This window comes from Lissotriton vulgaris, chromosome 6 (genome assembly GCF_964263255.1).
Source record: "Lissotriton vulgaris chromosome 6, aLisVul1.2, whole genome shotgun sequence".
Classification (NCBI taxonomy): Eukaryota; Metazoa; Chordata; class Amphibia; order Caudata; family Salamandridae; genus Lissotriton; species Lissotriton vulgaris.
Window position 1 is genome coordinate 1230519242 of NC_141694.1, and position 27061 is coordinate 1230546302.

The 27061-nt window shown below is 45.4% G+C and overlaps 1 protein-coding gene across 1 annotated transcript in view; it reads left to right on the top strand.

The window, feature by feature from the left end:
- SYTL3 (synaptotagmin like 3) overlaps positions 1–27061 on the top strand; it is a 653935-nt gene that overhangs the window by 311980 nt on the left and 314894 nt on the right. The window contains exon 6 of the mRNA XM_086927324.1: positions 6195–6261. Within this exon, the coding sequence (XP_086783450.1) occupies positions 6195–6261 (67 nt within the window). The remainder of the gene's footprint in view (positions 1–6194; positions 6262–27061) is intronic.

Genomic DNA, 27061 nt, shown 5'->3' on the forward strand with positions numbered 1-27061 from the left:
ACCTGTAAGACGTGGCACAAAGTCACTGGTGCTTCCGCTATTCGGACTGCATAACCCAGCATGCAGTGTTTTCAGCTTGCTGGTTGGTGGTCCGTTCCATCAGCGTTTTCATAGTGTTCCAATTTGAAAAGCCGAGTTGCCGCGTGAACAGGATGAAGCTGTGGCACTTGTACGGGGAAATGGACTTCACATTCCTCACTCCCGAGCCTCACAGTCCCTTCAGCAGACAGAGTCGGGGACCTCGGTAAAGTAGCGATTTCCCTCCATACAGTATGGCTTGCCATTGGCAACGTGATCTCTGCTGTCTCCGTTGTGCGAGGCAGTCCGGGTTAACCCATTAACACCCTTCTTCAGACACTTGTGGGAGGGCCATCCTCGCGTGTTAGTGGGAACACGCATTATATTCCAAAGCTATCTTCTTTTTTCAAAGTAGATGAGGCGACACAGCGGGGATTGGGTTACATCCATTTATTAAACTGGCATGACTCGTTTCGGATTGCTTCCTTTTTCAAATGCCTGTTACTTAAAAAAAAAATATATATATATATAAATCCCAAATCCAATATCCTTGCAATAATGCACACTCGGAGTCACAGGTATGCTTAGCAGCCGTATTTAATGTTGCTCATTACGCGTTTCGTCCGTAGACTATCTCAATTATCTAGAACTTGTTCCCTAAGGAACACATAACTAGCGCCCTCGCCATGCATAGTTTTCTTGTCAATAATTTCACTGCAAATCTTGCAGTGATATTATCAATGATGTCATCGAAGATGTTATAAGTGATGTAATATGTGGGGTAATTAGCAGTGCATGGTGAGGGCGCCACTTATCATTATCTTAGAGCACAAGTTATAGTTACTGATGGATTACTTTTTTCACCTAAGATGAAGTGTAAACCAGGAAATCATGGAAAGCATTCTTTTCAAATCCTTTGCTCATGTTTCCATATGATCAGGCGACTGAGGAGATGATGCTGTGGTTAGTGCTTTGTACAGTGAGCATAGTGGCTCCAATCCTCCAACCCTATCAATTATAGATCAAAGATTTTCCCCATTGTAATCTGCTGTTTATTTTTGAGTTATCCAGTTCCTAATTTGGAGTTTGGGTCCTACATTACAACCGCTATTGCTACATTTATCAGAAGAGTGTTTCAGCATGTGTACAAGCAAGATTTATTAACATGCTCCAACCTCCAGTGATTTTAATGCTATCTCTTTGTGGTAAAAGGGTTTGCTAAGTTACTTCCGCTCAACCTATGATTGGACAAAATTACACCATAGACAGCATATATATTTATTAATATTTTTGCATGGCTATTGAATTTTCAACAGGCTAGCATATCAAATATAAATGCATTGGTTGTTTTGATTGGTACTTCAATTGATACAGCTGATGGGAACACAAACAGTAGTGAGTGAAAGGGTGTACATTGTTGTACTGCTCAAGGCTTACACAACGGGAAAGCCACATAAACGCAATTCATAATCCAGGTAGAATGGATGCCCCTTTGTTGGTTGTGTGCTGTGGAGTGCTTTGAGGATGCACCTATCTGTTTATGATTTTTTGATGGAGACTTCAACATAGTTGAAGAGAGTTATTGGTACGCTGTGGTGTAGGAAACTCCCCCCCCCCCCCCCCCCCCCACTTAAGCAGCTTAAGTTGGGGGCTGCACTGGTCTCCAGGGGATGATGAACTGTGTCCCAATAACATTAAATAATTATTAATGCCTGTCTTCTTCCAGCAGGTCTGCAGATAAAGTTCTCAAGAATAATACTGTTAGGCAAGACACAGCAGAGGGTTGTGGTATGGAGGCTGATGCAGAAAGAAAAGTTGTACAGGAGAGAAATGTCAGAAAGTAAGGACGAGATTGAAGATGATTAGCTAGAGGAAAGAATGGGAGAAGTAAGGAAGGGTCATAGGAAGGAAACAAGGAAGAAAATGTAAAAGGTAGGATGGAAGGTTGAACGAGTGAATGAAGGGATGTCGGAAAAGATGGATGGATGAATGAATGAAATTATTGATAATTCAAAGGGTGAATGAATGGAAGGACAAAGAATGGACAAATTGGTAAGCGTGAAAGGGGTGATGGGTGAAAGAATGGATATGTGGTTACAAGAATACAATGATGGGTGGGTTTTTCAACAGATGAATGTATTTATGAAATCTTAGATGTATAGATGGATGGCTGGATGATCAAGAGGTGAAGGTAACTCTCCTAAGGGGGTTGGTTTGCGTGCTTCAGAAACTCATTTGGATTATCGGTATAGGTAAAGTGGGAGTATTTTAATTTTCTTGCTACTCCCTTGTTGGTAGCTACTTAATGACCAAGTTGTAGAACAAGCTGAGGACATTGTGTAGGTTGGTTCTGTGAATGGTGAGCCTGCAAGTGGCTGGCTGGGGGAGGAATGTGATGATTTACCACTATCCAGATGTCAAAGGTAAGCACTTTCTCCAGGGCGAGAAAGCAGCAGCTTGGAAGGCTAGCTACGATACTGTTAGAATAGTGGAGTTTGGTCAAGGATCAGGGAGTTGATCAAGTTATTTGAGGAGCAAAGTTTCAGGTTGTGGTTGATCCCACAGATTTTGAGAAGATGCTAGCAGCATAAATGCTGCAAGAAGCCAAAAGATAACATAATACTGGGAAGGGGTATGGTGCACAGGAAGGAGAACAGACCAACTGGCTGAAAAGTGAGAGAAGGATTGATAGAGCACCCAATGAAGAAGCATGTGCTGTGCTCAAAGTAAGTGGTGAACCACTCAGGTGCTATGCCGTCAACGATTGAGAAGACTGCACCGTTATTAGTCTGTTATGGTTAACCATGTTAAAACTGGGAGAGAGATCGAAGCGGATCAATTCAATGAAACTGCTGCATATGGGCACTCAAAGACCATTTAGCTTTTGTAGTGCAACAAACATAAATGGAAAAAACATATCGATGGCATGGTACTACAGCCGCAAATGTAAATTTAAGGCACAGATTAAGAACCTAGTTTTCAATGTCTTCTTAGTTACTGTGTCTGTATCAGCTGATGAATTTTATTGTATTATTTCTTTATGTTTATTTTTTGTCGATAATAGCCATATAAATTCTGATTACATTAGAAGTACAAATTCTTTTTGATTTTTTTGTTAATTGTGAGGAGACGTTATGATTGATGTATACTTGTTTTTTCGATGTTTTGAGTTGCTAAAGTAATTGATATTTACACGGTTGCTGTGGGAAGGTGGATATCTGACTATGGTTACCCCCAAACTTTTTGCCTGGTGTTTAGCTGGTTTTTGACATAGTTGGCCTGGGATCCTGCTATTCAGGGCCCCAGGCTGATTGCTCTCTCCTTAAAATGGACTCCATGTACCTTAGGTGCATTACGAATTGGAACTGGTTCACCTTATTGGCCCCTGTAACAGTGTACCCTAGGTACCCAGGGCATAGGTGTTTCCAAGGCCTACCAGGGGCTGCAGCATGTATTGTGCCACCCCTGGCCTGGCCTCCATATTTGACACAACTGGCTGATCACTCAGCTGGGGTAAGTTGGTGTAATCGCCTCTTACTTAGGTATAGTATCCCTATATCTAACCTTAAACTGGACACATATGTTCCTATCAGCCACTCCTATGGAAGGCCTCTTCAATCCTGGAGGCAGAGTGCTTGGAAATATGTGAGATGGTGCTCTAGCATGAGCTGAGCCTGTCTGCAGCTGTCGGGAACCACTCCCTTAGCTGTTCTGGGATACTGCCATACCATATACTCTTAAGTGCATTATAATCCTCGCGGTTATATGCTAACTTTGGTTTGGCTTTATCAAAACATGTCGAGTAAGGTGTCATACCAATTGGAATACATCCCCTTGACAGTTCTGTCGACGGGGATAGCATTCCACCCTACTAGAGGGACACGACATGTGTGTAGCCTTAACCCCGGTTAAAGTTAACCAGAGCCTCAGCATCACAAAATGGATGCTGCCACCACAGACACAAGTTTGACCTCCTGCTGCTGGGAGTCCTTCCACCGAGGGAGGCTTGGACAAAGGGTTTCCTGCCTTGGGAGGTGCGAGCACCACCCCAGACAGGGTTTTGTGTATTGGGTAGGACAGGGTTGAATAGATTGAGACATGCCCGGGGCACACAAGGTGTCCCCGTGCATAAGCCAGTCCAAACCGGTCCTGGGACTTTCCAGACCCAGGCCTGGCGAGGAGCTGGACAAAGGAAAGGGGGTGTAACCGCCCCCCTTCCTGGTCCCACCCAGAGGAGGGACCTAGTAGGTGATCCACCCCTCAGATTGGGAATAAGAGTGGGAGCAGTGCCATTGCACAGCAGATCACCCTGAAATCAACTTGAAACTAAGAAGACGACTGGACTTCGACATTCTGCTGCACAGAAGACTGAAGAGCATCTCCCTTGTGGCCTAGGAGTGGCCACCCTGTGAACACAGGTACCAACCAGCGAATCGACGTCTGCTTTGCCGCTGCCTCCCGCCGGAGCCCGAGCCCAGAGCCTGACAAGACCCAGACTCCCAGACTTCTCACAGCCCGATCCACAGTCCCTGCAAAGAAGGGACCCGTGGAGGCACCGAGAGACGTGGGACCGGACATCTTGGAAGACACCCGAAGAGCTGACTGCGCAGCATCAGAGGCATCATCGACATTGTGCTTTGGGGACTGAAAACCCCCACCACCGAGCAGCCCTTGCACCGAAGATCAGCCCCGCAGCATCTCCACGATCTGCGTGGGGCCCTTTTGCATTGTGCCACTCGACGCGCCATCCCGGCCACTAGCCACGTGGTCAGCGGCCATCTTGGCAACGAAACCGAAGAACTACACTGCGGGTCTGATTGCTCCAGACTTGCCCTAGCTCCTGTAAAAAGGAGCACCCGCTCTGACCTTTCTGGCCTGAGTAACAAGCCTTTTTTGACTCCTGCGTGGCTTGCATTAGCCAAGGCCTGTTTGCTTCAATCAAGTTGCCGATACCGCCAACAGCGAGAAGCCGGCGTGGGACAGCTCGTGACCAACTCCTGGACGTCCTCAACCCCCGGTGTCCACGTGGCTGCAGAGAGAAGCTACACGTCAATGCCTGTTTGCACCCGACATCGCCTGGTTCCAATCTGGTTCCACGGTAGTCACTGGCTAGTGACTTTGAACATTGTCCCCTCTGCTTTCAGGTCTTCACATCTTCAGATCCACACTTGGATCCACCGGAACTCTTCACATCGAGCCGCCTGCAGCATCTTCAGCTCCAAGCACCATCGACCAGCGTGACGAAACCCGACACTACTTCGACCCTGTGCACCCGCTTCCTGTGGGTGAGGTAAATCAGCAACGCCGGTGTTCCTACACTGGTACACACCTCTAGGGCCTGTGTCTCAAGTTTCAGCTTTCTAGGTCACTCGGAAGGTTCCGAACTATCTAACTTTGTACTTTTTACGCACCATAGACTTAACATTGGTGAGTGCGTGCACTTTAAACACTGCACCCGAGTCCCGTGGGCCTTTCCCGACTTAGTCACTGCTAGTCCCGAACAGCTCCAGCGATTCCCAAGGCCCTAGGCCTGTTTCCTTTTAGATTGGTATCTCTTATACCACTTTCTTAGTATATGGTTTAAGTGGCCCCTAGGGCTCATCCATATTGTGCAACTTTTGTGTATTTTAAACTGTGTTTTGTTTAACGCTTGTGCTTCTGTGCTCATAAAGAGTTCAGGGGATATTTGTAGTTAATAAATATATATATATTTTCAATATATATCTGTGTGGTGTCCTTTCATTTGGTATTCAAGGGGGTTGTGTGTAGTAATACAGCTGGCTTCACATGCCTTTCAGAGTTTAGCCTAAGACTGCTTTGTCCACGTTACCACTAGGATAACTGGTCTATAAGGTTGACTTACAACCGATCATCATAAGGGTTGCTTGGCATGGTACAAAGTGATCACTAGAATTAATGAGCATTATATACCAGGCCAACTTCTCACAGTTGCAACCAAGAATAAACCATTAAAAAAATAGTTAATATCTCTACCAGTCAACTGCTGTCGGGATATAGAGTAGACTGAAGGCGAATTTTGTTTTTAGCAGGTTGCTATTTCTAGAACACAAATATGGGAAAATACCATTCACCAATATGTTTATGTATTTATTATTGAAACTATGTCATGTGTTCGCTCACTGTTCTTTGTGTTTATTTTTTCTCCACAACTCTAGTGTGATTTCCGTTGAGCCTCCGACTCCACCTCCTTTTTCTGGATCCACATGCGAGAAAAATCCAATGGTAACATACATTTATTTCTTTTTACTTAAAGTTACTTTGTTGGTAAATATTGTTCATAAAAACAAACCATTCTGAAGTAATCGTGATATGATGCATAGACGGCAAAGAGTTTAAACATTGTTGACTCTTACAGCGGAAATCCGGCCAAGAGCAGAATAATTAAAATGGCAGACGGATAGCCTGTGGGGCTTGGCATACCTGTATTTGTTCCTTCAGTTATTTGATCAGGTTGGTGAAGTGCATTGGCTGGATTTGGGAGTCAGGTTGCTAGGTATAAAAAACCAGTTAAAACACACAGTGTCATGCATTCAAGCACATACAAGTGCCATACAGGTACACACAAACAGCTGCTTAGTTTGTAAGCTGTCCCACATCATGTGTGGCACCTTCACCATACCTGTGATTTTGCCCAAATGCATTCTGCATGGTAGGGTTTTTAAGTCCATACCTGTAATCTGAAAAAGCAAAAAAATGCAGCGACTGCAGGCTAAAAAAACATAACTGGTTGAAGGTGTCAGACATAACATGGGCCACCAGGAAGCAACGGTCGTGCTCACCAGGAAGCAAGGGCCATGCGCACAGAGTAGGTGGATGGAAATTATTTTTAAATAGGAACTACTATAAAATAAATGGTTAACTACGATGATCATTTCAAATACTCATTTCGTTATTTTTCTGTGCAATTTTTGGGAAAACTGAGGTAAAAGCTACTGCCACTCTGGAATGTGTTTGTATGATTATCCTTGCTAGTTATATTTTGGGAAGTTCTGCATTTTTTTGAAGATTTTACAAACTTGAGGTTGCTTTAAGACACTATTTTGATCTTGCAGCCTCTAATTGTATTCCTAGGCAACTGACTTTCACTTGGAAGCAAAGGGAGCGCCATTTTGACCCAGAATGTAAAGTAAAGCACAGCACAGTAAGCACATTTTCTGTGCCACACCCAAGGAGAATACACCGCGCAAAGCCATATCTACTGACATTGACCTACTTCTGCTGTCATCCTCTCCACAACCACTCTACATAGATGCCTTGAACCATGTTCAACCACACACCATGGTGCAGATATGAATGCACACTTCCTAGCATAGGATTTATAATGGAAGCGCACAAACTAAGGAAGTTTCTGCATTATTAGATGTGAGCTGTGCACTGCAGCACGTGTGCAATGCATCACCTTCTTTAGAAGCAAATACATTGGCACTTATTCGTTTTTTATGCAATGTTTGGTTTTGCTGTCTTAGTAGGTTGGGCTTTGCATTAAATCCAATGGACGTTTTCGCAGATCCACTTCATTAACACCCCTTTGGCGCGAAGAGACATAACAGTGCAGCACAAAGTAGTTTTGTGCTGAAAAAGGGACATTGCGTCAGCATTGGATAGTAAATACCATACGCTACTTATCATTAATTAGCATCGCTTTGCTTTATGCTGGTGCAAAGTCTTAGCAAATTTGGACCTTAGTGATATGAGCAAATAGGCCGGAATCCATTTTGAGAAGCTTGCTCTTGATCCTGTGTGCAGTATTTAAGTTTGAACTTATTTTAGTCCCATTTAAGTCTCAATCAGTATTGAAGAGCTAAATGATGATCCGCTAATAAGCCTCATTAAGTGCGCAAACCAATAGATAGACAAGCCAACTTGTAAAAGAGTAAAGTTAAGTATAACTTTATTCGGTTTAAGCCAGTAAACCATAAAAGCGCCACATCAATACATAATACAAATTACACAAAAGGATAAACATCCATATTCACAATATAAGATGAAATAATAAAAATGTCAAATCTGACCGGTAAAATACCATTGCTAAAATTTAACAGTTTAGGCGCCTTTTTCTTTCAATGCATTAGAAACAAGTAGGGTACATGATCAGTGCTTATCGCATAGGGTATGTAGGTTAAATGCATTTACTTTCCATGACATTCAAATGGTCCCTAATGCGAAGCACCTTGTATAAAAACAAAGCAACCCAATAGCATACTGTTACATCTTTCAAGTCATACAGATGCTGGAAGGCCTCATGATGATAAAGCATTATTTCTTTTAAAAAGAATGATTTATAGTGAAATGTCCTGTGTACCAAATAGAACCTACAAAAAGTGCAATGTGCTGAGTTGACTGCTTTGACTTATTATCAGATGGGCATTTCAGATAAACGAAACCATACAATGGAATGCAGGGAGACAAAAACGAGTCAGAAGGTATCTGTGATGAGTATTGTATGTTAACTTGGGGTTCTGTTTACATCCGGGTTGTTCGAAGCTTGTAAGAGTCAATAGTAGCTGGGCCATAACTTCGTCATTTCTTTTAGGGTATTTACACGATTAATTAAGTAGGGTGTCCTTTGTGTTTTATAGTATACTAGCAGCCCATCCCAACGTTGTCCGGGTATGAATTGCTGCCGGCCAGTAGTGTATTGTTTTGTCGGATTTCGTTTTGATAGCATTTCTTATCTGTGACAGGCCTGTGAAATGCTCCCATTCACAGTGCACTGCTGATGCACTTAAGAGTGCGCGTTCAGTAGTGTGTGAACTCGAATTTCCCTACTTTATTTTTGCTTGCAATATTATATAGCGCGAACTCGACAACATGGCATGAGCACAATTTACATTACAGAGGAACACATTCATTTGTGGAAGGCTCGGGGAGACAAAGCAATTTGCCTGGAATCACAGGATGTTGAGCTGATGCCGAGATTCGAACGTAGCTCCCCAGCTCTAAAGTTCGCAATTCTAGAACTTGTGGCGGGAGGTGTGTCTAAAAGTGTATGTCGGTGGTGGCCATCAATGAGAGAGCGGGGTACAGCGTGCTGCGACCTACGGAGACGTGGGAGCACTTGTTAGACTATGTGTGCTGTTGGTGAGGGGGTATTTTGAATAAATGTGAGTGTATCACACTTGCATTAACGAGAAACTTTTTTGAGTATGAAGGGACCCTCTTCCTCCAACACCATGGCACCAGTATGGGCAGCACTTTCGTGCCGAGCCTGGCGGGCCTGTATGTCCACCACATGGAGAGCACAAAAATCCTACATACCGACAACCCATACAGACATCACATACACACATGGAGAAGGTACATCGATGATGTGCTTGTGATATGGCATGGGGACCAAGAATCTGTATCTGAGTTTATGGTTTGGTTAAACCAGCAGAACCATTTCTTAAAGTTCACTCATTCAGTGTCAAGAGAAACATTGGTGTTCCTGGATCTTAACATCTTCCCAAAAGACGGGAAACTACATACCAATACCCACTTTAAACCAACGGCGAGGAACTGTCTCCTTCGCTATGACAGCTTTCATCCACGGCACTTACGCACCAATTTGCCGTATGGTCAGTTCCTACGCCTGAGACGTAATTGCACACAAATCCAGGACTACAAGGCACAAGCAAAGGATTTAAAAATCAAATTGCAGAGAAGACAGTACCCAGAGAAGGTCATCAACAACGCGATGAAAAGGGCGAGAAATAACCATCGGGAGGCACTACTGGAAAACAAACCCCAGAGCAATCAGGCATCAGCCAGACCCATCTGCGTGACTACCTATAGCCCCCAAACCAATGAGGTTTCCAAACCTCCGAATAAACATTGGCGCATCCTGACAAGTGGCAAACTAAACATTGAGAAACCCTTATTTGCCCACAAACGAGGCACAAATCTCAAGGACATGCCAGTGCACACACGCCCAAAACTGCAACAAATGCCACAACTCCATCCACAAGGACTGGGAGGCCACTACCCATGTGGTAACTGTGCGAGCTGTCACCTGACTCAGAAAAGTAAGAATCTAACTTTTACTAACGGAACGAGGTGGGAACAACGGAAACTAACCAACTGCAACAGCAAAAATGTCATTTATATGATAACCTGCCCTTGCAATTTGGAGTATATTGCCATGACAAAAAGACCAGTGAAAACACGAATCAGGGAACATAAGAGCAATATCCGTTGTAAGAAGACGACGACAAAAATGGCCACACATTTCAATGAGAATGGACATTGTGTGAATGACATCAGGTGGACAGTAGTTGAACAACTCCCATCTGAACAAGGACTCTTTGAGAAAGAGCAGAGATGGGTTTTTAGACTGGAGACTAACACTACAGGTCTAAATGACAATATCTCCTGGGGTCAGTTAACCTAGATGATGCCCTGATGAATGTCCTCTTCAACGCGTCGTAAATACAATTTATGTAAACAGAGTGTCTCATGAAGATTTCCAGACTTTCCCCACATGAGCATCTACCAGACGAACCATAATATGCCCGGGGGTCTGCATCTTTCGTTCATCCTTAGAATATATATCCACTCATCCTGGTAATATGTATTCTCTGCCCCTTGGCAAATGAAAACAAGCAAACAATGAAACGCAGTATTATGAACAAAGTGGGTGTTTTTTCCAACGAAACGCCATGCACATTGTGTCCGTTAGGAGGAAAAACATCATTCGTATTGTCATAACTAACCATCATGAGATATGAGACAAGCTCAGGATAGCGCATGCGCATAACGTGTAACAAAGACACCCATAACAGCGCATGCGCAGCAGGACAAAACACACCGCATGGACGCATGCGCGAAGGAAAGACGCGAGAAAACAATGACCGCGAGCAAGGAACCGACAATGACCATATATGGCCATAAGGAAACCACAATCATGCAATTAACTAACTAAAACCGACAATGACCATATATGGCCATAAGAAACCAGAATCATGCAATTAACTAACTAAAACCGACAATGACCATATATGGCCATAAGGAAACCTTAGTCATATAATTAACTAATTAACTCCAACCCGGGAAAAGGTATAAAACCCCGGTTTCAAAATTCCTTCTGGCATTCTCACTGGAGCCACGTAGGGATCGATCGGGAGGTATTTCCTCATAGAAATCGTGAGTAGAAAGGTCTGATGATTGTGAGCACTGCCACCACTACATGAATGTAAGTTAAACCAAGACCTGAATATGCCTTTCTTTCTCAAACAGGTGCTAGTTAGCACACCAGATCCTGACGTTTTGGCTCATGAGGTTTATCTACAACTCCAAAACAGTATGTTGTAAATATGTAATGGAATGAAATTGACATTTTTCCTCCTCACTTTACAGGGATATGACACAAACTTTGTCCTTTCCCTCTTTACCAACAATAGTGTTACGACCAGGAAATGATTTGAAAACATCTGATCAAAAATTTCCTCATTAAGTGTGTGTGCTCTATGTTGTGTGTCAGTGAGTCTAGTGTGTTTTTTGTAAGATATTTTTATCCCACTATGAGCACTGGAATACAGCTATAGTATGTCACCTGTAACCACTGGACATTTTACCTATGGATATGGAGAGAGAGACCACCAGACAAAATGTTTTTGTCTTCTTTCCTTTACAGGTTGATCAATAGACAACGTCTTTTTTTGCTAGGTACATTACTTTTACCTGCACTGTAATTTTTCCTCACTTTTATTAGAAAATTCTGGTATGAGTTAGAGAAACGTGAGTAAGGTGGGGATTTGTGCACCCCGTCCTGAAGAAGGTGCTTCTGGCACCGAAACATGTTGACGCACACAAAAAGGAGGTAACCCACATTGTCAGCGTAGTGACCTCCCACCGCCATTTTTAACAGCACCAGCCCGGGGGCTTATTAAATAATTTTTAGTCACCCCACGAGCCAGGTTCTTTTTAACTATCACTATTTCCCAAACCCCACAATACACTCACATTTATTCAAAATACCCCCTCACCAACACCACACATAGTCTAACAAGTGCTCCCACATCTCCGTAGGTCGCAGCACGCCGTACCCCGTAGAGGGGTACGATGACCCCGATGATGAAGCATGACACCAAGGGGCCTGTTGGTGTGTGAGGGGACCTAAAAACATAAAGGTGTTCCCCACTGTGGAGGAGACACCCTTAATCTCAAGGAGTTGATTCTAACTGTTTATTTAAATATGCCCAGGGAGAATGAATCCATTCTGATTTCTCTCTCTCCCCCCTCTGATTGTTAATTACATCAATGAGAGAGACCTGTGCATTTTTCAAATCGATGGTGAAAAAATATGAGTATGTTGCTGGAGATGTGGGCCGCGTGCCACCAATGTACTTACCGGGGGAGGGTAAACACCCATTATTCCGCAACTTTCTTTCCGCATACCATCACTCCGCATACTTTCATTATGAAAGTACCATGACTCCGCAATGCCATTATAAAGCATGGCATTACATTTTATATGCTTTTACCACGCATACATTTACAACGAAATTCGTTGTAAATGCATAATTGGTAAAAGCATGTTTTTTTTAATGTTTGGATAAGGTAAGTATGGGTATAGGGGTGTATGTTTTGGGGTACTGAGGTATATGTTTGGGGTGTTTGGGTATTTTAAGGGTTCAGATATAGTTTTGGGTTATGGTTTACAGGGGTAGTTTTAGGGTTCAGGGCTAGCTATGTTTGGGTTTTGGGGTATAGGGGTATTTTTAGGGTTCAGGGGTAGGTTTGGGTTTTGGGGTACAGGGGTATTTTAAGGGTTCAGGGCTAGGCTTGGGTTTTGGGGTACAGGGGTATTTTTAGGGTTCAGGGGTAGGTTTGGGGTACAGGGGTATTTAAAGGGTTCAGGGCTAGGTTTGGGTTTTGGGGTACAGGGATATTTTAGGGTTCAGGGGTAGGTTTGGGTTTTCGGGTACAGGGGTATTTTTAGGGTTCAGGGCTAGGTTTGTGTTTTGGGTACAGGGGTATTTTTAGGGTTCAGGGGTAGGTTTGGGTTTAGAGGTACAGGGGTATTTATAGGGTTCAGGGCTAGGTTTAGTTTTTGGGATACAGGGGTATTTTTAGGGTTTATGGATAGGTTTGGGTTTTGGGGTACAGGGTATATTTATAGGGTTAAGATGGGTTAGTGTTTAAGGGTGTTGGGGTACTTTAAGGAGTAAGGGTGGGTTATGATTATGGGGTGCAGGGGTATTTAAAGGGAGCAGGGTGGACAACTGGAGCTGGCATGTACAGAACCTGGGAAGAAACAACAATGACATTTTGGGCACAACGCTCGCTTTTTTTCCCCGTAATCCCGCGCCCCGCACACGCCGATGCCCCCAGCACACGCCCACAGCACACTATATGAGACATGGCATGAAGGGCGGAACATACCACACGCCCCCAGCATTTGTCACGCCCCAGCACACGCCCACAGCACAACGCAGACACGCCCACAAGGGACTACTTTGCTGGCACGGTTCTTTTACCTTTTAAATGTATATGGTGGGCGTCTGCATAGCTTATATCCTTCTGCTGCAACTGCCCTGTCCAACGCTGTATGGGGTGTTGTGATTGGTGCTGTGGTTCCTGAGATTACCCGCCTCAATGGTTTGGGCTCTCTCTTTATTATGTTAGTATAGATATACTCTAATGGCATGATTGTTAAGTATTCTCTTACTTATATTCTAAAATGTTTCTGACATAAAGTGAAAGTGCTCTGTCTCCTGACCTTGGGCTCTGGACAGGACACCACCTGACCGGTGGGGGCTCTTAGTGAGAAGTAACATCTCGCCCATGACTATAGTGAAATTTAGAACCCTTCAGTAGACCAGCAGGAATAGTGCACCAACAGCAAGGAGTCTGATGGAGAGTGGCGGCCCTCAACATGGGCATCGACATAGCTGGGTATTTGGATCCTGCATCACGGCTGTGGTCTGGGACGTAGTCCTGCCTAGCCAGCGGTGGACTATGTGTCTACATTTCCTCTCCTGAGTTACTGGGCATTGATGCAGGGGGTGTAATAAATTATTCTAATATGGACCACTTGGGCAAAACAAACAAGATTGCTTTTATGTATCTTGAACCTTGATGTAACATGATACTGTGTTTAACCTCCTTGGCAATGTAATTCAGGTAAAGCTGTTTTTATGTATACAACTGTTTTTAAATACAGCTCTGTGCCATCTATTGGATCTTGTCTCCTCTATATAAAAATAATAATAAATATATAAAAAAATAATGAATGCATAGGTAAATATATACAATCTAAATGCTTATAAATGTCTCCTGGGAGCACCATATTTTCTGCATCTAGTTTGCAGTCAGCACCTCAGAAATTCCACTTGTCTGACATATTTTCCACTATAGTAAGTGCCATTCAGCAAATCCTGATTCAGAGAACCAGAAGGTACACTTTGCACACTCAAGTTGCATGTAAGTGCTTTCTGTATTGACTCCCCTCAGCTCCAGATTGAGAGATCTCTTGAATATCTAGGTCTAGCAGCAGTGGAAATGCAGCAGGCACTGCGCCCCACCTAGGGAAAACAGTATGCACTGCTTCAGAGAGACACATTTTGTTTGTAGTTAGCAAAATCCTTTTGATTTTACAGTTCTATCTTCTATACTAATATGATAGAGAGCCCGAACCTTTGAGGCGGGTAATCTCAGGAACCACAGCACCAATCACAACACTCAATACAGCGTTGGAAAGGACAGTTGAAGCAGAAGGACATAGGCTATGCAGACGCCCACCATATACATTTAAAAGGTAAAAGAACCGTGCCAGCAAAGTAGTCCCTTGTGGGCGTGTCTGCGTTGTGCTGTGGGCGTTTGCTGGGGGCGTGACAAATGCTGAGGGCGTGTGGTACGTTCCGCCCTTCATGCCATGTCTCATATCGTGTGCTGTGGGCCTGTGCTGGGGGCGTGGGCGTGTGCAGGGCGCGGGATTACGGGAAAAAAAAGCGAGCGTTGTGCCCAATATTTCATTGTTTTTTCTTCCCAGGTTCTGTACATTCCAGCTCCGGGTGCCCACCCTGCTCCCTTTAAATACCCCTGCACCCCATAATCATGACCCACCAGTACTCCTTAAAATACCTCAACACCCTTAAACACTAACCCATCTTAACCCAAAAAATATAGCCTGTACCCCAAAACCCAAACTTATCTCTAAACCCTAAAAATACCCCTGTACCCCAAAACCTAAATCTAGCCCTGAACCCTATTAATAACCCTGTACCTCTAAACCCAAACCTACCCCTGAACCCTAAAAATACCCCTGTACCCCAGAACTCAAACCTTGCCCTGAACCCTAAAAATACCCCTGTACCCCAAAACCAAAACCAACCCCTGAACCCTAAAATACCCCTGTACCCCAAAACCCAAACCTAGCCCTGAACCCTTAAAATACCCCTGTACCCCAAAACCCAAACCTACCCCTGAACCCTAAAAAAACCCTGTACCCCAAAACCCAAACCTAGCCCTTAACCATAAAAATAACCCTATACCCCAAAACCCAAACCTACCCCTGAACCCTAAAATACCCCTGCACCCCAAAACCCAAACATAGCCCTGAACCCTAAAAATACCCCTGTACCCCAAAACCCAAACCTAGCCCTGAATCCTTAAAATACCCCTCTACCCCAAAACCCAAACCTAACCCATAAAAATACCCCTATACCCCAAAATCCAAACCTAGCCCTGAACCCTAAAAATACCCATGTACCCCAAAACCCATACCTATCCCTAAACCCTAAAACTACCCCAGTACCCCATAACCCAAAACTATATCTGAACCCTTAAAATACCCAAACACCCCAAAACATATACCTCAGTACCCCAAAACATACACCCCTATACCCATACTTACCTTATCCAAACATTAAAAAAAACATGCTTTTACCAATTATGCATTTACAACGAATTTCGTTGTAAATGTATGCGTGGTAAAAGCATATAAAATGTAATGCCATGCGTTATAATGGCATTGCGGAGTCATGGTACTTTCGTAATGAAAGTATTCGGAGTAATGGTATGGTTTACCCTCCCCTGGTAAGTACATTGGTGGCACGGCGGCCCACATCTCCAGCAACATACTCATATTTTTTCACCACCGATTTGAAAAATGCGCAGGTCTCTCTCATTCATGGCCAGCACCGACATACACTTTGAGACACACCTCCCGCCACAAGTTCTAGAATTGCGAACTTTAGAGCTGGGGAGCTACGTTTGAATCTCGGCATCAGCTCAACATCCTGTGATTACAGGCAAATCGCTTTGTCTCCCCATGCCTTCCACAAATTAATGTGTTCTTCTGTAATGTAAATTGTGCTCATGCCATGTTGTGGAGTTCGTGCTGTAGGAGAGTAAGGTCTGCTTTCCTATAGTCACCCCACTTTTTGCTTTCTGCTTCACTGGTTTTCGACTTAATGTGGCTGTGGGCCTGCTAATCAGACCCACAGCCCAGCTGCTCTCTCTCTAAATTGACTACAATGTACTTTACGTGTATTACCAATTGGATACTGGGTCACCTTATGAGCCCCTGTACAGAGTACTATAGGTACCCAGGGCATAGGTGCATCCAAGGCCTACCAGGGGCTGCAGCATGTATTATGCCACCCCTGGCTGGCCACTTACATTGACACAACTGGCTGATCACTCAGCTGGGGCAAGGTCGTGTAATCACCCCTTGCTTAGATATAGTATTCCTATATCTAACCTTATATCTAGACACATATATACCTATAAGTCACTCCTATGGCAGGCCTTAACAATCCTGGAGGCAGAGTGCTTGGTTTTATGTGAGATGGTGCTCTAGCATGAGCTGAGCCTGTCTGCAGCTTTCGGAACCATGTCCTTATAGCTGTTCTAGGATATTGCCATACCATATACTCTTAAAAGCATTATGAACCTCGCGTTAAATGCTAACTCTGGGTTGGCTTTATCAAAACATGTCGAGTAGGTTGTCATACGATTTGGAATACTACCCCCTCGCCAGTTCTAGCGACGGGGGTAGCATTCCACCCTTCTAGCCGGAGAAGACATGTTGTTCCTACTATTCCCGGTTAAAGTTAACCAGAGCCTCAGCATCACAAAATGGATGCTGCTGCCACAGATACAAGTCTGACCTCCTGCTGCTGGGAGTACTTCCAGCGAGGGAGGCTTGGACAATAGGTTTCCTGTCTTGGGAGGTGCTAGCAACACCCCAGACAGGCTCGTGTGTATTAGGGCAGGGATGGCTGAAAGAAATGAGACACTGCCTGGGGCACACAAGGTGTCCCATGCATAGTCCAGTTCAAACCGGTGCTGGGGCACTCCAGCCCCAGCTCTGGTGCGAAACTGGACAAAGGGAAAGGGGTGTAACCACCCCCTTCCCTGGTCCCACCCATAGTAGGGACCTAGCAGGTAATCCAGCCCCTAGATTTGGTATATAGGTAGGAGCTGAGTCCCAATACTTTAGATTTATCCTGACTGAAACTTTGAGACGAAACTCTGGACCTTCGACGATCTACTTTGCAAGAAGACGACTGTAGAATCTACCTTGTGGTCAAGGAGTTACCACCCTGCACAAGGAGGCACCATCCAGCGATCAAGGCTTGCTTTGTCGACGCTCCCGCCAGAGCCTGAGCAAAGAGCCTGACAAGATCTGGACTTCCAGACTTCCAACAGCCCGAACCACAGTCCCAGCAGAGCTGAGACCTGTGGAGGTGACGAGAGACGTGGGACCGGCCATCCTGAAAAGTCTGCGACTTGCTAATTGTGCAGCACTCGAGACACCCTTAAAGCTGTTCATTGGGGATTGAGAAGCCCCAGCCCGAGCATCATCTGCACCGAAGATCATTCCTGCACACTCCACGAGTTCTGCGTAGGGCCCTTCTGCATTTTCCTGCTCGTCGCGTCTGCCAGGTCACTTGCCCGTTGGCTAGTGGCCATCTTGAAGACGAATCTTTGAATTTCCACCGCTGGTCTGGTTGCTCCAAACTGGCCCTTGCTTCCCTGAAAAGAAGCAGCCCATCAGAACTTGCTAATCTGATTAAGAAGCCAACTTCGTTTCCTGCGTGGGTTGCCTTTGCCAAGGCTTCTTGACTTCAATCCGGAAGCTGACACTGCTGACAGTGAGAGCCTTTGTGGGACAGTCCGTGCCTGACTCCTGGTTGTCGTCGACGCCTCCTGGCCCATGTGGCTGCAGAGACAAGCTTCACGACATCACCTGATTGCTTCGCGACACCGCCTGGTTCCTTCCTGGTCCCTTCCTGGTCACTGGCTAGTGACCCAGACTCTGTCCCCTCTGCTTTCAGGTCCTCTTCATCCTCGCTCCGCCCTTGGATCCAACCGGACACTTCTCTCCTGGTCGCCTGCAGCATCTTTCTTCAAGGCTCCATAGGATTCAGCGACGAAACCCGACACACTTTGACACCTATGCACAAGCATCCTGTGGGTGAGGTAACGCAAGTACTCCAGTGCTCCTGTGGGTATTGACTATCCAACAGTCTAGGTTTCAAGTAACTTTCATCGAGTCCAGTCAGAAGTGCCCTAAAAGAACTAGTTTCCATCTTTTACGCTCCCATTCATTCTTTATGGTAACTCGCGTGTGTGTTTAGACACTGCACACGCATCCCGTGGGCCTCCTGCTTCCTAACTCTTGGTAGTACAGCGTAGCCCCAGTGATTCCCTAGGCCCTAGGCGTATTCACTTTCCGTGTAGTGGTCCTTATACCACTATTTTAGTATATGGTTTAGCGTGCCCCTAGGGCCCTACTGTATTTTGTGCAACTTATTGTATTTTAATTAAGTATCTTGTAATGTGCTTGTGCCTCTGACCTCATAAAGAGCTCAGAGGGTTTGTCTAGAAAGAAATACATATATATTTTATATATATATCCTGTGTGGTGTCCTTTCAATTGGTATTAAAGGGGTTACATATGGTAAAACAGCTGGCTTTACATGCCCTCTTGAGTTTAGCCTAAGACTGCTTTGTCCATGCTACCACTAGGATAGCTGGTCTATAACGTTGACTTTACAACCATCACCATAAGGGTTCTTTGGACTGGTACAAGGTGCTCACTAGAATAGTGAACATCATATACCAGGCCAACTTCTCGCATTGGTGTGCAGCGGTTGGGATTTGAGCTTGCTGTTGTTTTGCCAATTGTAATCTTTGCAATATCATTTGAAAGATCACACAGGTACCTATAGGTACATATAAAACAAGATTAGAATACTTAAGTTCTACTGAACTTAATTGTTGTAGAGCAAAGGGCCTAGCACACCCTGACTACAACTCCTAGAGAGGTTTAGTAGGAAAACACTTAGTGTAGGTAGGTGCATACATCCACACCTCACTAGAGCAATGTCTGGCACAGGAGAGTCCAGTGGACTTCCACCTGTGGAGAGTGACCTTCCAAGGGCACCATCCAAATTTGCTATCCTCAGTTTCAAGGAGCTGAGACACTTGTGTACCACAAGAAGGCTGGAACAAGGGTCTAACCCTACACTTCAGCAACTCCTAGAGCTCTTAGACGAGTCTGAAGCTCTAAAAGCCTCTGACACAGACCCTACAGGGAATGCAGATGAGGTCCTGCCATCTTCAGATGATGCCACTGACCCCCTATCATAGATGATGATGAGGATGGGGTTGAGGAAGAGTCTGAGGAAAAGGTAGACAGCCAGGTACCAGTCAGAAGACTTAGCCAGGCTAACCTAAGCCACTTTGGGGCTGAGAATGGGACAGCCCCATTCTGGCCTTCAAGTGGGCTTAATCAGAGGTATAGGAGGAACAGATCTCGCTCAGGTGACTCTTTTCATTCCAATGCTTCTAGGGATTCTCAGAGGGGAATGACTTCTCCTCAGAGGAGAGAACACCAGGCTAGGATGAGGAAAGTCAATCTCAGAATTGAGAGAGAGCAACTTGCCCTAGCCAAGGAAAAACTTGCTTTTGAGAGAGAAAGGAAGTTAGGTGGGCTAGAGCCCACTGGTGGCAGCAATATCCCTAAGGATAAAGACAGGTCCTATGAAAATAGAAACCTGAGTAAGATTGTGCCCCCCTACATAACTGGGGATGACATCCACAAATGGATAACTGCTTTGGAGAGGGCCTGCAAAGTACAGCAGGTACCCCAAGTCAGTGGGCGGGAATCTTGTGGCTCTCCCTTTCAGAAAACGGTAGAGATAAGCTCCTCACAGTTAGTGGTGAGGATGCTAACAACTACACTGTCCTGAAGAGTGCTCTGATTGATGGGTTTGGCTTAATCACTGAACAGTACAGGTTGATATTCAGAGATACCCAGAAGACACAGACTCAGGACTGGACAGATTTTGTTGATTGTGCCACTAAGGCTCTGGAAGGCTGGTTGTTGGGAAGTAAAGTTAAGGACTATACTGGATTGTATAATTTGATCATGAGAGAGCAAATACTTAACAATTGTCAGAACCAGTTTTTGCATCAACGCCTGATTGACTCAGATCTGACCTCTCCCCAAGAATTGGGAAAGAGGGCAGATAAGTGGGTCAGAACCAGGGTTAAGCAGAAAAACCAGGTCCAAGGTGGTGATCAGAAAAAGGCAGACAAGAAGGGTGGAGATCAGAAACAAAAAGACCAGAAGTCTTCTACAGGGCCTCAAAAGTCCAATGAGGGGGGTCCCAAACGTCCAAGAAGAAGAAGAAAGATGGCCAAAGAAAACCTTGGTGTAATGTATGTAAATCCACTAGTCACTGGACCAGTGACTGCACCAAGAAAGATCCAGCCCCTACCACTGCTGCCCCTAAGGCAACTGCATCCCCTAGTTCAGCTGGCAGTGGTAGGTCCAACCCAAGGCTATAGTAAGGTTAACCCTGGGAACTGAGATGGATTCTGGCCTAGTCAGAATACCAACTCAGGCTGTTCTTGTCTGTGATGGGGACATGGATATGTCCTTTACTGTGAGTCCCAGTACTCTGGGCAAGTACAGGCAAACACCTTTGATAAATGACAAAGTGGCTCAAGCATACAGGGACACATGTGCCAGTGTCACCATGGTGACACCTAACTATGTGGACCCTGGACAGATTGTACTGGGTGATAATTACCTAGTGACCAATGCTAGCAATGTCACTACTACCCATAGTGTGGCAATTGTTCACTTCTCCTGGGGAGGGGTAACTGGCCTCAAAAGAGTTGTAAGTGCAGATCTCCCCGTTGAATGTCTGTTGGGCAATCACCTTGAATCCTCACAATGGTCAGAAGTGGAGTATAGGACTCATGCAGAGATGTTAGGTATAGCATCACATGTCCTTGCTGTGACCAGGTCACAGGCCAAAAAGTGCCTCACTGAACAGGCCTTGGATCCTGAAACTATGGACCAAATGCATCCCTAGAGAAAGAGCAGTAGTGTAAAGGCAGTGCCTTCCCCCCCTGCCTACAAGTGAAGATCAGCCTTCACAGGAAGCTGATTTTGAGACCTCTGAGGGAACTGTCCCAGAAGAGCTTGAACCTGACCAGGTTGAGTTTCTTGGGACAGGGGGACCTTCAAGGGCAGACTTGAGGCAGGCACAGTTAGACTTTTCCTCTCGTGAACCCCTCAGACAGCAAGCTGCTTCTGAGGCTGCTGGGAATGTTACAGGTCCCAACAAAGTGTACTGGGATGAAGGACTCCTTTATTCTGCGGCTAGAGACCCCAAGCCTGGTCCTTCCAGGAGGTTGGTTATACCTCAGTCCTTTAGGGGGTTCCTTCTTACCTTAGCCCTTAATATTCCTTTAGCAGGACACTTGGGCCAGAACAAGACTTGGGACAGGCTTGTCCCTCACCTTCACTGGCCCCATATGTCAGAAGATACTAAGGAGTTTTGTCGTACCTGTGTAACCTGCCAAGCCAGTGGCAAAGCAGGTGGCACCACATAGGCCCCCCTGATACCACTACCTGTGGTGGGGGTACCCTTTGAAAGAGTTGGGATAGACATTGTTGGACCAATGGATCCGCAAACAGCATCTGGGCACAGATTTATTCTGGTGGTAGTGGATCATGCCACCAGGTATCCAGAGGCTATTCCCCTAAGGACCACAACAGCTCCTGTTTTCTCAAGAGTGTGCTTTCCGAAGAAGGTAGTATCCGACAGAGGAGTAAACTTTATGTCAGGATATTTGACTGCAATGTGGACAGCGTGTGGTGTAAATTATAAATTCACTACTCCCTACCATCCACAGTGCAATGGGCTTGTTGAAAGGTTCAACAAGACCTTGAAAGGTATGATCAAGGGTTTACCTGAAAAGCGTAGGCGAAGATGGGACATCTTCTACCCTGCCTTCTGTTTGCTTATAGAGAGGTCCCACAGAAGTGGGTTGGCTACAGCCCTTTTGAACTTTTGTTTGGACATCCTGTAAGGGGACCCCTATGTCTGGTAAAGGAATGATGGGAGTTAACTCTCAAAAAGCCTAAACAAAACATAGTGGACTATGTACTTGGTCTCCGCTCCAGGATGGCTGAGTATATGAGGAAGGCTTCTAAAAACCTTGAGGCTAGCCAAGAACTTCAAAAAGCTTGGCATGACCAAAAGGCTGTGCTGACTGAGTACCAGCCAGGACAGAAGGTGTGAGTGCTGGAGCCAGTGGTCCCAGCAGCACTCCAAGACAAATGGTCTGGACCCCACACCATTGTTGAGAAAAAGGGAGAGGTTACCTACTTGGTGGACCTAGGCACTCCCAGGAGCCCCCACAGGGTGCTCCATGTCAACAGACTCAAAGCATATGTTGACAGGGCAGACATGGGCTTGCTCATGGCTACAGATGAGGGGCAGGAGGAAGAGAGTGACCCTCTCCCAGACCTGCTGTCTCAGAACCCTGACGATGGTTCATTTGATGGTGTGGCCTTAGCTGGCAGCCTCACTGACCAGCAGCAACAGGACTGCAGACAAGTCTTACAGTCCTTCAGACATATGTTTTCATTAACACCTAGTCAGATTAACTGGTGCACCCATGAGGTGGACACCGGTGACAGTCTGTCTGTGAAGAGTAAGATCTACAGGCAACCTGACCATGTCAGGGACTGTATAAAGACTGAGGTGCAGAAAATACTGGAACTGGGAGTAATTGAGCCATCAGAGAGCCCATGGGCCAGCCCAGTAGTCCTTATACCAAAACCTCACACCCAAGATGGTAAGAGAGAGATGAGGTTCTGTGTGGACTACAGAGGTCTCAATGCTATCACTAGGACAGATGCTCACCCAATTCCAAGGGCAGATGAGCTCAATGACAGATTGGCTTCTGCCAAGTTTTTGAGCACATTTGATTTGACAGCTGGCCATTGGCAAATCAGGTTAGCTGAGGATGCCAAGGCCAAAACTGCTTTCTAAACCCCAGGAGGTCATTATCAATTTGTAGTGATGCCCTTTTGTTTGAAGAATGCACATGCCACTTTCCAAAGGTTGGTGAACCAAGTCCTCACCTGGTTGGATGAATTTTGTGCAGCTTATCTAGATGATATTGCTGTCTTCAGCTCCACATGGGAGGATCACCTGATCCACATGAAGAAGGTTTTGGAGGCCCTGCAGAAGGCAGGCCTAACTATCAAGGCAACAAAGTGCCAGATAGGGCAGAGTAAGGTTGTGTACCTGGGCCACCTTGTAGGTGGGGGTCAGGTTCAACCACTGGAGAGTAAGATCCAGACCATCAAGGACTGGGCTCCTCCAACCACCCAGACACAGGTCAGAGCTTTCTTGGGCCTGTCTGGGTACTACAGAAAGTTTGTTAAGAATTATGGGTCCATTGTGACACCACTTAATGACTTGACTTCCAAGAAGATGCCAAAGAAGGTTCAGTGGACAGTAAGCTGTCAAAAGGCATTTGATGACCTGAAGGGGTCTATCCTGCCACCTGGAAAGACACCCTTCTCAAATTTCTTTTGAAAAACCTCACCTCGATGCCGAAGACCCCAAAAACTATAGGCCTATTGCCAGTTTGCCTTATGCAGCAAAACTAGTAGAAAAACTGATGAACATACAACTATCACAGTACATTGAATACCACCTCCTATTAGACGACATCCAGTTTGGCTTTCGTAAACACCACAGCACCGAGACAGCACTTATCAAGGCCACAGACAAGATAAGAACAATCCTAGATCAACGAGGGAAGGCAGTACTTATCCTGCTCGATCTGTCTGCGGGCTTTGACATGGTCGATCATAACATCCTGATCGACCGTGTCAATGCCATAGGTGTTCCGAACAAGGCCAAGGATCTTCTTCTCACCTCCTTTCTCCCCAACCGCACACAAATGGTGCAATTGGGAAATTTCAGCTCTGCCCGGATGACACTTCCCTGTGGTGTCCCCCAAGGCTCATCCCTAAGTCCAACGCTATTTAATGTCTACATGACAGATCTAGCTAGGGTTATCAAGGACTTTGGGATGAGCCTAACATCCTACGCAGATGATACCCAACTGATACTAGCCATAAAAAATAACGGAGATAAAATTGCGGCTAATTTTCAACAAGGAATGATGACTATCAGCAACTGGATGACGACCAACTGTCTTAAGTTAAACTCTAATAAGACGGAGGTAATGATCTTTGGAAATCTGTCCCCCAATTGGCCAGGAACATGGTGGCCCAATGAATTAGGCTCCCCGACTATACCTACTACCAAAGTTAAAAACCTGGGGGTACTACTAGATGACAAATTAAGATTTGCTGCTCATGCAAACTCCATAGTTTCAACTGCTTTCTATAAACTTAAATCTATCAAAAAGATTCTTCCTTTTCTCCCTCCCGACTCAGGTAAAACATTAGTTACGGCTTTTGTTATGTCAACCCTGGACTACTGTAATGGACTTTTCATTAATGCTCAACAGAAAGTCATTCGCAAACTACAGTCTGTGCAAAATGCAGCTGCTAGAATGCTCTCTGGGACCCCAAAATTTAAATCTATCACCCAAGTGATTAAAAATTATCTTTGGTTGACGGTAAACAATCGAATCAAATGTAAGGCACTTTGTATAGCCTATAAAGCCTCCCGTAAGCTAGGGCCTCGCTTTCTCATCAACTCTTTGGCATTCTATGCCCCTAACAGAACACTACGCTCCATGAATGCCCTGTTGATGACTGTGCCCCGAACCAAATCAGCTTCATGGGGTGACCGCCGTTTCATTGTTGCCACATCCAAACTGTGGAACTCACTTGATGCGAACATCAGATCCTGCCCTACTCTTACTCTCTTTAGAAGGAAAATAAAGACCTGGCTTTTTAACCAATAAACCTTTGTTATCTTCCCGTTCTGAGCTGTCATTATCTAGCGCCAAGATGCCTTCGGGCAATTGCCTGCGCTTAACAAATTTCATTAATAAAGAAATAAATAAATAAGAAGGCCATGTGCTCTGCACCTATCTTAAAGAGTCCTGACTACTCCAAAGAGTTCATAGTCCAAAGAGATGCTTCTGAGTTGGGGGTGGGAGCTGTGCTTTCACAACTTAATGTAGATGGTCAAGACCAGTCCATTGCTTTAATTAGCAGAAGCCGGATGTATGACATTACAACGCAGGCTTTTACCACGCATGCCTTTACATCGCAAATTTTACAACGCATGCTTTTACAACGCATAGTGTTGCGGGGGTCCTGGATAGTGAATAGTTTAATTTACTATTCCAACCCCAGTCCCCGTGGATAGTAGGGAAGGTGTTGGATAGTAAATTAAATCTATTCCCTATCCTAGAGCGCCCCCCAGCGCAATGCGTTGTAATGGCATGCATTGTAATAGTTGCGTCGTAAAGGCTCTGCGTGGTAAAAGTTACGTTGTAAAGGATATTCCCCGCAGAAGGCTGACCCCTAGAGAGAAACGTTGATCAGCCATTGAGAGGGAGTCCTTTGCTGTGGTGTGGGCCCTGAAGAAGTTGAGACCATACTTGTTTGGCACTCACTTCAAGATTCAGACCGACCATAAGCCCCTCTTGTGGCTAAATCGGATGAAGGGTGAAAACCCCAAACTGCTCAGGTGGTCCATTTCCCTACAGGGGATGGACTTTACAGTGGAGCACAGACCAGGGACTGACCATGGCAATGCAGATGGTCTCTCCAGGTACTTCCACTTAGAACATGAAGACACAACTGGTAAAGGTTGGTCTAATGTCCCTGCATTTGGGGGGGGGGATTGTGTAGGAGAGTAGGGTCTGCTTTCCTATGGTCACCTCACTTTTTGCTTTTTGCTTCACTGGTTTTCGACTTAATGTGGCTGTGGGCCTGCTAATCAGACCCACAGCCCAGCTGCTCTCTCTCTAAATTGACTACAATGTGCTTTAGGTGCATTACCAATTGGATACTGGGTCACCGTATGAGCTCCTGTACAGAGTACTATATGTACCAAGGGCATAGGTGCATCCAAGGCCTACCAGGGACTGCAGCATGTATTATGCCACCCCTGGCTGGCCACTCAGATTGACACAACTGGCTGACCCCTCAACTGGGGCTAGGTCGTGTATTCACCCCGTGCTTAGATATAGTATTCCTATATCTAACCTTATATCTAGACACATATATACCTATAAGTCACTCCTATGGCAGGCCTTAACAAACCTGGAGGCAGAGTGCTTGGTTTTATGTGAGATGGTGCTCTAGCATGAGCTGAGCCTGTCTGCAGCTTTCGGAACAATGTCCTTAAAGCTGTTCTAGGATATTGCCATACCATATACTCTTAAGTGCATTATGAACCTCGCGGTTAAAGGCTAACTCTGGGTTGGCTTTATCAAAACATGTTGAGTAAGGTGTCATACGATTTGGAATACTACCCCCTCACCAGTTCTGACGACGGGGGTAGCACTCCACCCTTCTATAGGGAGAAGACATGTTGTTCCTACTATTCCCGGTTAAAGTTAACCAGAGCCTCAGCATCACAAAATGGATGCTGATGCCACAGACACAAGTCTGACCTCCTGCTGCTGGGAGTTCTGCCAGTGAGGGAGGCTTAGACAATACGTTTCCTGTCTTGGGAGGTGATAGCACCACCCCAGACAGACTCTTGTGTATTAGGGCAGGGAGGGCTGAAAGAAATGAGACACTGCCTGGGGCACACAAGGTGTCCCATGCATAGTCCAGTTC